At 40.0% G+C, this 12692-nt stretch overlaps 1 protein-coding gene across 1 annotated transcript in view; it reads right to left on the reverse strand.

The window, feature by feature from the left end:
• LOC102274514 (coiled-coil domain-containing protein 162) overlaps window positions 1-12692 on the reverse strand; it is a 150272-nt gene that overhangs the window by 72861 nt on the left and 64719 nt on the right. The window contains exons 16-17 of the mRNA XM_014481478.2: window positions 11875-11924; window positions 1966-2142 (exon numbers count right to left, since the gene is read on the reverse strand). Coding sequence (XP_014336964.2) covers window positions 1966-2142; window positions 11875-11924 — 227 coding nt within the window. The remainder of the gene's footprint in view (window positions 1-1965; window positions 2143-11874; window positions 11925-12692) is intronic.

Below are 12692 nucleotides of genomic sequence, written 5' to 3' on the forward strand. Positions count from 1 at the left end.
CAGTAGGTTCCTAAATGGGCACCAACAATCATCTTGCCCCCCTTCTCCCTGTTTGAAAGTGAAAGTGTTAGTTACTCAGTCATGTTTGACTCTTTGTGAGCCCATGGGCTGTAGCCCACCAGGCTCCACTGTCCACGGAATTCTCCAAGCAAGAATACTGCAGTGGGTTGCCATTTCCATCTCCAGGGGATCTTCCTGACCCAGGGATTGAACCTAGGTCTCCTGCACTGCAGGCAGATGCTTTACTGTCTGAGCTACCAAGGAAGCCTGTTTGTTGAAGGACAAAGAGCAGACTTCTGGATCTTGCCCGTTGCACTATCTATTCTGCTTCCCAAATTCATTCTCATATACCCTGGAACAGGAGCCACGGGGAGGTCCACATGGCTGTCTCATATCATGAGATATGCTGTCTCATATTTATGTGGGTCTCCCAGCTTGAATTGAATTTCTTTCCTTGTCCACCTGAAACACTAGTCTTTTCAAGACCCAGGTTTAGTGTACCCCCTTCCCTGAAGCCCACCTAGTTCTTCATCCCCACCTCCCTGATCCTTCAGATAATACTGAGTATTTCCTGGTGGGTTCTTTCATTATACTTTAGTTTTATTTTTTATCACAATGTTTGGTCATTGTCTATTTCCCCTTGCCTGAAGGGCGGGAACCATGTTTAATTCATTGCTATACAGCTCTTGGCACCAAAGCTACCATGTGCCATTGTTCAGTTTGTGCTCTGAGGCAACCAACAGTAGCTAAAATCCAGCCTATACTTGACTTGCCAAACTCTGCACCCTGGCATGGGACTACCCCTGCCCAGAGGAAACAGCACTTTCTTATTCATAAAGCAGCTGTGTGGGAGAGTGGTGGATCTGCCTGTCACACAGTAAGGGCTTGAGTATTAGTGTCGTCTCTCTTAGTCCCTTCTTCAATCACCCATCAGCCAACACCACTACTCCTTGCTCCTGGGAGTATGGCCAAGCATCAGCCTAGTCTCCAGACTCCAGTCTACTCTAGAGCCATGAAGGCCACAGAGCTCTCAAGGGGCATCCTTCTTTGCAGGAGAGCTTCCCCTGGCCCCTCTTCTATTTAGGTTCTGGTTCAGGGGCAGGGTGTCTCTGCTAAAACTAAACAGTATGTTTCAGCTCTTTAAGGATTAAGTAGCATCTTAGAATTTTAAACCTATAGAATATATGGGACTCTTCTAGTCAAGGAGATGGCAAACACAAGCAGGGAGGCCTCCTTTCTCCCTTTCCTTGACCATGGTCATTGCCAATCAATCACAACAATCTCATAAGCTTGGGGTGTCTTAGAATCCTTAGCAGGACACTGCCACCTCATGTGAAGAGTTGACTCATTGGAAAAGACTCTGATGCTGGGAGGAATTGGGGGCAGGAGGAGAAGGGGAGAACAGAGGATGAGATGGCTGGATGGCATCACTGACTCGATGGACGTGAGTCTCAGTGAACTCCAGGAGCTGGTGATAGACAGGGAGGCCTGGCATGCTGCGATTCATGGGCTCGCAAAGAGTCAGACACGACTGAGCAATGGAACCGAACTGACTGATATCAGAGAAGTACAGAAGGACACTGATTTACCCAAAGCACTGAAGTATAGTTTGTTTTTTTTTTTTTTCCTGAATATTTAAAGCCACAACAGTTCTAGATTATGTCTACTTATTTGTTTGCTTATTTTAGATTCTGGCTTATGTAAAAGGGTGTGACTGATGAAAATTTCTGGGTACTCCAGGGCAAAACAAAACTTCATAGATTGAAAAAGCAGTCATACAGCCCATAAACAAAGAACTCCTTCTGTATTCAAATACAAAGATACTCTTATTCTTAGAGTATTAACTCTTTTCTTTTGCCCTTCTGGACAGAAAATCAAGGTTAAACACCAAACTCAATAAACCTCTACCCTGGGAGGAGTGGGGAGGGGATGGGGGAATAACAAGCTCAAAAGAAAATTCCACACCTGGGGTCATTCTTGAGGCCATCACTGGAGTCCCTCAACTCCTTATTTTCTTGTCGTTGTCCCACCATGAAAAAAGTATCTCTGATAGTAGGGAAATCGTCCAGTAGGGCTCTCAGGCTGTTGCAGTATGCTATGATCTGCCCCCGAAGAGCATAGTGAGACATATGGCGGTTGAACCTGAAGTCAGAAGAAGAGATAATGTGCAGAGGTGAATTCAAGTTGTTCAATCTCTCACAGAAGTTCGCTAAGTCCCTGGAGATTTTTCAAAGAGAATAGAGGACTTCTGTCAAGAAGAAACTTCTGACTTGGTCAGATTGCTATTGCCTGAACACAAAGGCATGAACCTCTTCCAAGTGCCTCTTATCTGTCATTTCTGATACTGCTTCCTCTGTGTGTCAGAGGACAGTTCAATTTGCTTTCATCCAGGAAACATTACTATGAAAAAAATAGTGGAGGTGATAGAATTCCAGCTAAGCTATTTCAAATTCTAAAAGATGATGCTGTTAAAATGCTGCACTCAATATGACAGCAAATTTGGAAAACTCAGCAGTGGCCACAGGACTGGAAAATGTCAGTTTTCAATCCAATCCCAAAGAAGGGCAATGCCAAAAAATGTTCAAACTACCACACAATTACACTCATTTCACATGCTAGCAAAATAATGCTCAAAATCCTTCAAGCTAGAAGGAGGAGCTAAGATGGCGGAGGAGTAGAACGGGGAGAACACTTTCTCCCCCACAAATTCATCAAAAGAACATTTAAACGCTGAGTAAATTCCACAAAACAACTTCTGAAAGCCGGCAGAGGACATCAGGCACCCAGAAAAGCAACCCAAGTCTTCGAAAGGAGGTAGGGAAAAATACAAAAGACAAAAAATGGGACAAAAGAGGGAGGGACGGAGTTCCATCCCGGGAAGGGAGTCTTAAAAAGAGAGAAGTTTCCAAACACCAGGAAACCTTCTCACTGCCGAATCTGTGCCGAGCCTTGGAAGCACAGAGGGCAACATAACAGGGAGGAAAAAGAAATAATTAAAACCCGCACATTGCAAGCCCTACGGTAACTCTCCCAGTGGAGAAGCAGCGCAGACGCCTGCACACGCCATTAGCAAGCGGGGGCTGGGCAGGGAGGCGCCGCACGGGCTGCATCGCAAGAATCTGGCCTAAATACCCCGAGCACTATCTGAGCGAAATAATTTGGGCTAGCAAACCAGACTGTGGGATATCTACCACGCGAAAAGCCAGCCCTAACCTATGACACTGCCAGACCCACACACAGAATAAAGGACTGAACAGAGATAGCTGGCGGCAGACCATCCCCCTCCGGTGATAGGCAGCCAGAGCCAGAAGCGATTGACAATCGCAGCCCCAGAGAGACATTATCTATAAAACTGTAAGCAGGCTTCTTTGCTAACTAAAACTTCTTGGGGGTCTGGATGGTCAACATCTGCCTGAGAAGGTGTGCCTGTGCAAAACTAGATAACCGAGCGGTGGGGAGGCGATAAGTCGCAGCAATCGCGCGCGCAAAACACCTCATCACCTGAGCTGCTCGGATCTGGGAAGGGCACAAAACGCAGGCCCAACTGAGAGTCTGCGCCTCTGAGGACTACCCGAGTGCCTGAACCTGAGCGGCTTGGACCCGGGAAGTACAGGCAGCCCAGGGCGGGCCGCGGATGGTTCCCGGCGGAGCAACCTAGAGCCTGAGCAGCGTGGGCAGAGAGGCTACACGTGTCGTGAACTGCGGGCAGACCCAGTGTGGCTGAGGCACTGCGAGCACACACCAGTGTTATTTGTTTGCAGCATCCCTCCCTACCTCCCCTCAGTGCGACTGAACAAGTGAGCCTATAAAAAAAAAAAAAAAATTAAGTCCTCTATTATTCCTTTAATTTCCACTTTTATAACCAATTACTTTGCAAAAAAAAAAGACTATTTTTTTTAAAGCAAACTTCATATATATATATTTTTTAATAATTTTTTGACTTTTTTTTTCTTTTTCCTTCTTTTCTTTAACATTGTATTTTTGAAATTCCAAACTCTACTCTAGATTTTTAATTTTAGCTTTTTAGTATTTGTTATCAATTTTGTACCTATAGTTTTTTTTTGTTTTTGTTTTTATATAATTTCTGTGACCCTTTTTTCTTTTTTCTTTTTGTTTTTCTCTGTTTCTTTCTCTTTTTCTTTTAAATAACATTGTATATCTGAAATTCCAAACTCTATTCTAGATTTTTAATTTATGCTTTTTGGTATTTATCAATTTTGTACCAGAATTTTTTTTTTTTTTATAATTTATGCGACCTTGTTTGTTCTTGTTTGTTTTTTTCTCTCTCTTTCTTTTTCTTCTTCTTTTTTTAACATTGTATTTTTGAAATTCCAAACTCTACTCTAGATTTTTAACTTTTGCTTTTTGGTATTAGTTATCAATTTTGTACCTATATTTTCTGTATAATTTTTGCAACCTTGTTTGTTTTTGTTTGTTCGTTTTTTCTCTCTTTCTTTTCCTTCTTCTTTTCTTTAACATCATATTTTTGAAATTCCAAACTCTACTCTAGATTTTAAATTTTTGCTTCTATGTATTTGTTACCAATTTTGTACCTTTAAGAACCCAATCTTCAGTACCCATTTTTCACTAGGGAGTGAGATTACTGGCTTAACTGCTCTCTCTCCCTTTGGACTCTCCTTTTTCTCCACTAGGTCGCCTGTGTCTCCTCCCTAACCCCTCTCTACTCTACCCAACTCTGTGAATTTCTGTGTGTTCCAGATGGTGGAGAACACTTAGGGAACTGATTACTGGCTGGATCTGTCTCCCTCCTTTTCATTCCCCCCATTTATCCTCCTGGCCACCTCTGCCACCTTCTTCCTTCTTCTCTTCTCTGTATAACTCTGTGAACAACTCTGAGTGGTCCAGTTGTGGAGTGCACATAAGGAAGAGATGCTGAATAGCCCACTCTCTCCTCTATTGACTCCACCTCATCTCATTCGGGTCACATCTAACTCCCTCCTCACTCTGCTCTTCTCCATATAATGCTGTAAACCTCTCTGGGCGAAACAAGTTTCAGGGCAAGACATACCAAGCAAATTCTCCAGCAGTAAGGAACACAGCCCTGAGCTCCAAGATACAGGCAGCCCAAAGTCACCCCAAAACCATAGACATCTCATAACTCATTACTGGACATTTCATTGCACTCCAGAGAGAAGAAATACAGCTCCACTCACCAGAACACTGACACAAGCTTCCCTAACCAAGAAACCTTGACAAGCCACCTGTACAAACCCACACAGAGCAAGGAAACGCCACAATAAAGAGAACTCCACAAACTGCCAGAATACAGAAAGGACACCCTAAACTCAGCAATTTAAACAAGATGAAGAGACAGAGGAATACCTAGCAGATAAAGGAATAGGATAAATGCCCACCAAACCAAACAAAAGAGGAAGAGATAGGGAATCTACCTGATAAAGAATTCCGAATAATGATAGTGAAATTGATCCAAAATCTTGAAATCAAAATGGAATCACAGATAAATAGCTTGGAGACAAAGATTGAGAAGATGCAAGAAAGGTTTAACAAGGACCTAGAAGAAATAAAAGAGAGTCAATATAAAATGAATAATGCAATAAATGAAATTAAAAACACTCTGGAGGCAACAAATAGTAGAATAACAGAGGCAGAAGATAGGATTAGTGAATTAGAAGATAGAATGGTAGAAATAAATGAATCAGAGAGGATAAAAGAAAAACTAATTAAAAGAAATGAGGACAATCTCAGAGACCTCCAGGACAACATTAAACGCTACAACATTCGAATCATAGGGGTCCCAGAAGAAGAAGACAAAAAGAAAGACCATGAGAAAATACTTGAGGAGATAATAGTTGAAAACTTCCCTAAAATGGGGAAGGAAATAATCACCCAAGTCCAAGAAACCCAGAGAGTCCCAAACAGGATAAACCCAAGGTGAAACACCCCAAGACACATATTAATCAAATTAACAAAGATCAAACACAAAGAACAAATATTAAAAGCAGCAAGGGAAAAATAACAAATAACACACAAGGGAATTCCCATTAGGATAACAGCTGATCTTTCAATAGAAACTCTTCAAGCCAGGAGGGAATGGCAAGACATACTTAAAGCGATGAAAGAAAATAACCTACAGCCCAGATTATTGTACCCAGCAAGGATCTCATTCAAATATGAAGGAGAAATCAAAAGCTTCTCAGACAAGCAAAAGCTGAGAGAATTCAGCACCACCAAACCAGATCTCCAACAAATACTAAAGGATATTCTCTAGACAGGAAACACAAAAACAGTGTATAAACTTGAACTGAAAACAATAAAGTAAATGGCAACGGGATCATACTTATCAGTAATTACCTTAAATGTAAATGGGTTGAATGCCCCAACCAAAAGACAAAGACTGGCTGAATGGATACAAAAACAAGACCCCTACATATGTTGTCTACAAGAGACCCACCTCAAAACAGGGGACACCTACAGACTGAAAGTGAAGGGCTGGAAAAAGATTTTCCATGCAAATAGGGACCAAAAGAAAGCAGGAGTAGCAATACTCATATCAGATAAAATAGACTTTAAAACAAAGGCTGTGAAAAGAGACAAAGATGGTCACTACCTAATGATCAAAGGATCAATCCAAGAAGAAGATATAACAATTATAAATATATATGCACCCAACACGGGAGCGCCGCAATATGTAAGACAAATGCTAACAACTATGAAAGGAGAAATTAACAATAACACAATAATAGTGGGAGACTTTAATACCCCACTCACACCTATGGATAGATCAACTAAACAGAAAATTAACAAGGAAACACAAACTTTAAATGATACAATAGACCAGTTAGACCTAATTGATATCTATAGGACATTTCATCCCAAAACAATGAATTTCACCTTTTTCTCAAGCGCACATGGAACCTTCTCCAGGATAGATCACATCCTGGGCCATAAATCTAGCCTTAGTAAATTCAAAAAAATAGAAATCATTCCAAGCATCTTTTCTGACCACAATGCAGTAAGATTAGATCTCAATTACAGGAGAAAAACTATTAAAAATTCCAACATATGGAGGCTGAACAACACGCTGCTGAATAACCAACAAATCACAGAAGAAATCAAAAAAGAAATCAAAATTTGCATAGAAACTAATGAAAATGAAAACACAACAACTCAAAACCTGTGGGACACTTTAAAAGCAGTCCTAAGGGGAAAGTTCATAGCAATACAGGCATACCTCAAGAAACAAGAAAAAAGTCAAATAAATAACCTAACCCTACACCTAAAGCAACTAGAAAAGGAAGAAATGAAGAACCCCAGGGTTAGTAGAAGGAAAGAAATCTTGAAAATTAGGGCAGAAATAAATGCAAAAGAAACAAAAGAGACCATAGCAAAAATCAACAAAACCAAAAGCTGGTTCTTTGAAAGGATAAATAAAATTGACAAACCATTAGCCAGACTCATCAAGAAACAAAGGGAGAAAAATCAAATCAATAAAATTAGAAATGAAAATGGAGAGATCACAACAGACAACACAGAAATACAAAGGATCATAAGAGACTACTATCAACAATTATATGCCAATAAAATGGACAACGTGGAAGAAATGGACAAATTCTTAGAAAAGTACAACTTTCCAAAACTGGACCAGGAAGAAATAGAAAATCTTAACAGACCCATCACAAGCACGGAAATTGAAACTGTAATCAAAAATCTTCCAGCAAACAAAAGCCCAGGTCCAGATGGCTTCACAGCTGAATTCTACCAAAAATTTAGAGAAGAGCTAACACCTATCCTGCTCAAACTCTTCCAGAAAATTGCAGAGGAAGGTAAACTTCCAAATTCATTCTATGAGGCCACCATCACCCTAATACCAAAACCTGACAAAGATCCCACAAAAAAAGAAAACTACAGACCAATATCACTGATGAACATAGATGCAAAAATCCTTAACAAAATTCTAGCAATCAGAATCCAACAATACATTAAAAAGATCATACACCATGACCAAGTGGGCTTTATCCCAGGGATGCAAGGATTCTTCAATATCCACAAATCAATCAATGTTATACACCACATTAACAAATTGAAAAACAAAAACCATATGATTATCTCAATAGATGCAGAGAAAGCCTTTGACAAAATTCAACATCCATTTATGATAAAAACTCTCCAGAAAGCAGGAATAGAAGGAACATACCTCAACATAATAAAAGCTATATATGACAAACCCACAGCAAACATTATCCTCAATGGTGAAAAATTGAAAGCATTTCCTCTAAAGTCAGGAACAAGACAAGGGTGCCCACTTTCACCATTACTATTCAACATAGTTTTGGAAGTTTTGGCCACAGCAATCAGAGCAGAAAAAGAAATAAAAGGAATCAAATTGAAAAGAAGAAGTAAAACTCTCACTATTTGCAGATGACATGATCCTCTACATAGAAAACCCTAAAGACTCCACCAGAAAATTACTAGAACTAATCAATGATTATAGTAAAGTTGCAGGATATAAAATCAACACACAGAAATCCCTTGCATTCCTATACACTAATAATGAGAAAACTGAAAGAGAAATTAAGGAAACAATTCCATTCACCATTGCAATGGAAAGAATAAAATACTTAGGAATATATCTACCTAAAGAAACTAAAGACCTATATATAGAAAACTATAAAACACTGGTGAAAGAAATCAAAGAGGACACTAATAGATGGAGAAATATACCATGTTCATGGATTGGAAGAATCAATATAGTGAAAATGAGTATACTACCCAAAGCAATTTATAGATTCAATGCAATCCCTATCAAGCTACCAACGGTATTCTTCACAGAGCTAGAACAAATAATTTCACAATTTGTATGGAAATACAAAAAACCTCGATTAGCCAAAGCTATCTTGAGAAAGAAGAATGGAAGTGGAGGAATCAACCTACCTGACTTCAGACTCTATTACAAAGCCACAGTTATCAAGACAGTCTGGTACTGGCACAAAGACAGAAATATAGATCAATGGAACAAAATAGAAAGCCCAGAGATAAATCCACACACATATGGACACCTTATCTTTGACAAAGGAGGCAAGAATATACAATGGATTAAAGACAATCTCTTTAACAAGTGGTGCTGGGAAAACTGGTCAACCACTTGTAAAAGAATGAAACTAGAACACTTTCTAACACCTTACACAAAAATAAATTCAAAATGGATTAAAGATCTAAACGTAAGACCAGAAACTATAAAACTCCTAGAGGAGAACATAGGCAAAACACTCTCTGACATACATCACAGCAGGATCCTCTATGACCCACCTCCCAGAATATTGGAAATAAAAGCAAAAATAAACAAATGGGACCTAATTAAACTCAAAAGCTTCTGCACAACAAAGGAAACTATTAGCAAGGTGAAAAGGCAGCCTTCAGAATGGGAGAAAATAATAGCAAATGAAGCAACTGACAAACAACTAATCTCAAAAATATACAAGCAACTCCTACACCTCAACTCCAGAAAAATAAATGACCCAATCAAAAAATGGGCCAAAGAACTAAACAGACATTTCTCCAAAGAAGACATACAGATGGCTAACAAACACATGAAAAGATGCTCAACATCACTCATTATCAGAGAAATGCAAATCAAAACCACTATGAGATACCATTTCATGCCAGTCAGAATGGCTGCGATCCAAAAGTCTACAAGCAATAAATGCTGGAGAGGGTGTGGAGAAAAGGGAACCCTCTTACACTGTTGGTGGGAATGCAAACTAGTACAGCCACTATGGAGAACAGTGTGGAGATTCCTTAAAAAACTGGAAATAGAACTGCCTTATGATCCAGCAATCCCACTGCTGGGCATACACACTGAGGAAACCAGAAGGGAAAGAGACTCGTGTACCCCAATGTTCATCACAGCACTGTTTATAATAGCCAGGACATGGAAGCAACCTAGCTGTCCATCAGCAGATGAATGGATAAGAAAGCTGTGGTACATATACACAATGGAGTATTACTCAGCCATTAAAAAGAATACATTTGAATCAGTTCTAATGAGATGGATAAAACTGGAACCTATTATACAGAGTGAAGTAAGCCAGAAAGAAGAACACCAATACAGTATACTAACACATGTCTATGGAATTTAGAAAGATGGTAACAATAACCCTGTGTACAAGACAACAAAAGAGACACCGATGTATAGATCAGTCTTATGGACTCTGTGGGAGAGGGAGAGGGTGGGGAGATTTGGGAGAATAGCATTGAAACATGTATAATATCATGTATGAAATGAGTCACCAGTCCAGGTTCGATGCATGGTACTGGATGCTTGGGGCTGGTGCACTGGGACGACCCAGAAGGAGGGTAGGGGAGGGAGGAGGGAGGAGGGTTCAGGATGGGGAACGCGGGCATACCTGTGGCGGATTCATTTTGATATTTGGCAAAACTAATACAATATTGTAAAGTTTAAAAATAAAATAAAATTTAAAAAAATAAAAATAAAAAAATAAACCACACACACACACACACACAAATCCTTCAAGCTAGGCTTCAACAGTATGTGAACCAAGAACTTCCAGATGTACAAGCTGGATTTAGAAAATGCAGAGGAACCAGAGACCAACTTGTCAACATCCACTGGATCATCAAAAAAACAAGAGAGTTCCAGAAAAACATCTACTTCTGCTTTACTGACTATGCCAAAGCTTTGACTGTGTGGATCACAACAAACTGTGGAAAATTCTTAAAGAGATGGGAATACCAAACTACCTTACCTGCCTCCTGAGAAACCTGTGTGCAGGTCAAGAAGCAACAGTTAGAACTAGACATGGAACAACAGACTGTCTCAAAACTGGGAAAGCAGTATTTCAAGGCTGTACATTGTCACCCTGCTTATTTAACTTATGTGCAGAGTACATCATGAGAAATGCCAGGCTGAATGAAGCTCAAGCTGGAATCAAGATTGCTGGGAGAAATATCAATAACCTCAGATATGCAGATGATACTACCTTAATGGCAGAAAGCAAAGAGGAACTAAAGAGCCTCTTGATAAAGATGAAAGAGAAGAGTGAAAAAGCTGGCTTAAAACTCAACATTCAAAAAACTAAGATCACGGCCTCTGGTCCCATCACTTCATGGCAAATATATGGGGAAACAGTGGAAACAGTAACAGACTATTTTCTTGGGCTCCAAAATCACTGCAGATGGTGACTGCAGCCATGAAATTAAAAGATGCTTGCTCCTTGAACGAAAAGCTATGACCAAACTAGACAGTGTATTAAAAAGCAGAGACATCACTTTGCCGACAAAGGTCTGTCTAGTCAAAACTGTGGTTTTTTCAGTAGTCATATATGGATGTAAGAGTTGGATATAAAGGGGGATAAACACTGAAGAATCGATGCTTTTGAAATGTGGTTCTGGAGAAGACTCTTGAGAGTTCCTTGGACAGTATAGAGATCAAACCAGTCAATCCTAGAGGAAATCAACTCTGAATATTAATCAGAAGGACTGATGCTGAAGCTGAAACTCCAATACTTTGGCCACCTGATGCAAAGAGCTGACTCATTGGAAAACACCCTGATGCTGGGAAAGACTGAAGGCAGGAGTAGATGGGGACGACAGAGGATGAGATGGTTGGATGGCATCACCAACTCAATGGACATGAGTTTAAGTAAACTCTAGGAGATGGTGAAGGACAGGGAGGCTTGGTGAAGGACTGTGCTGCAGTCCATAGGGTTGCAAAGAGTTGGACATGACTTAGTGTCTGAACAACAATAGGACTGTTAAATAGGCTTATTTAAACACAAACCAGCTAACTAATTGTCCAGATTTCTATATAATACTGCTGTTTATTGAGTTCAGAGTCAGAAATCAGAATGTATTGTTTACATATATTATACTCACTTCTGGCAATATTCAACTATAACATCTCTCTTGACTTTCCCAATTTCATCCTGTGATAAAAGAGAATGATAGTTTTCCTATTAGACAATTGGCTATAAGAATTCCCCAAGCTAATACACGTGCACAAACTTATAGCCAACTTAAAGTGGGTGTAGGTCACACAGTTGAGATGTTCTTTCTGAAGGTCAACCTACTGGGAGGTACTCCCCCTGTGGGTCTTTTCTACTCCTGCACATCTTGTGAGTACACCAAGAATTCAACACCCTGACTATTCTTTACCTGAACCATTTCTCAGGGTTATGTTTGCAGAGAGCAGTCTGGAGGAATGAGGTAATGTCTCCCTCCATGAAATAGAGCAAGTTTGCTATAATAGAGGTAGATTCCTAAACTCAGTATTCTTCAACTCTGACACAAAACTGTGTTCAACCTCGGCTCCTCCATGTTGCCCCTGGGACTTGGGAGGCAAAGGGAAATGACACAAACGTGAGGCTTATGATGCTGGCTCTGCTGTGAGTAACAAAGTCATTTTTCTCTGACCTAAGAGTCTAGTGTTCTCTGTCAGCATCCTCAGAGCAGTAACAGGCTACCTTCTTAGCTTATAAGTGGGCTAAAATCCCAGACCTTGACAAAACTAACAATTATCTTGCCTGAATCCTTTCTAATCTGATAGGCATTGGATATTCCTGAAGGGCAGTTAATGAGCTAATACATTTTCACTTGGTCAGTATTTTTTTAATATTATAAAGAGTAATTTATGTATCAAAGTAATTTACTTAAGTACTTATCAGAAGGAGTCGTTTGCCCACATCATTGCTGAG

Source organism: Bos mutus, chromosome 9, assembly GCF_027580195.1.
Source record: "Bos mutus isolate GX-2022 chromosome 9, NWIPB_WYAK_1.1, whole genome shotgun sequence".
NCBI lineage: Eukaryota > Metazoa > Chordata > Mammalia > Artiodactyla > Bovidae > Bos > Bos mutus.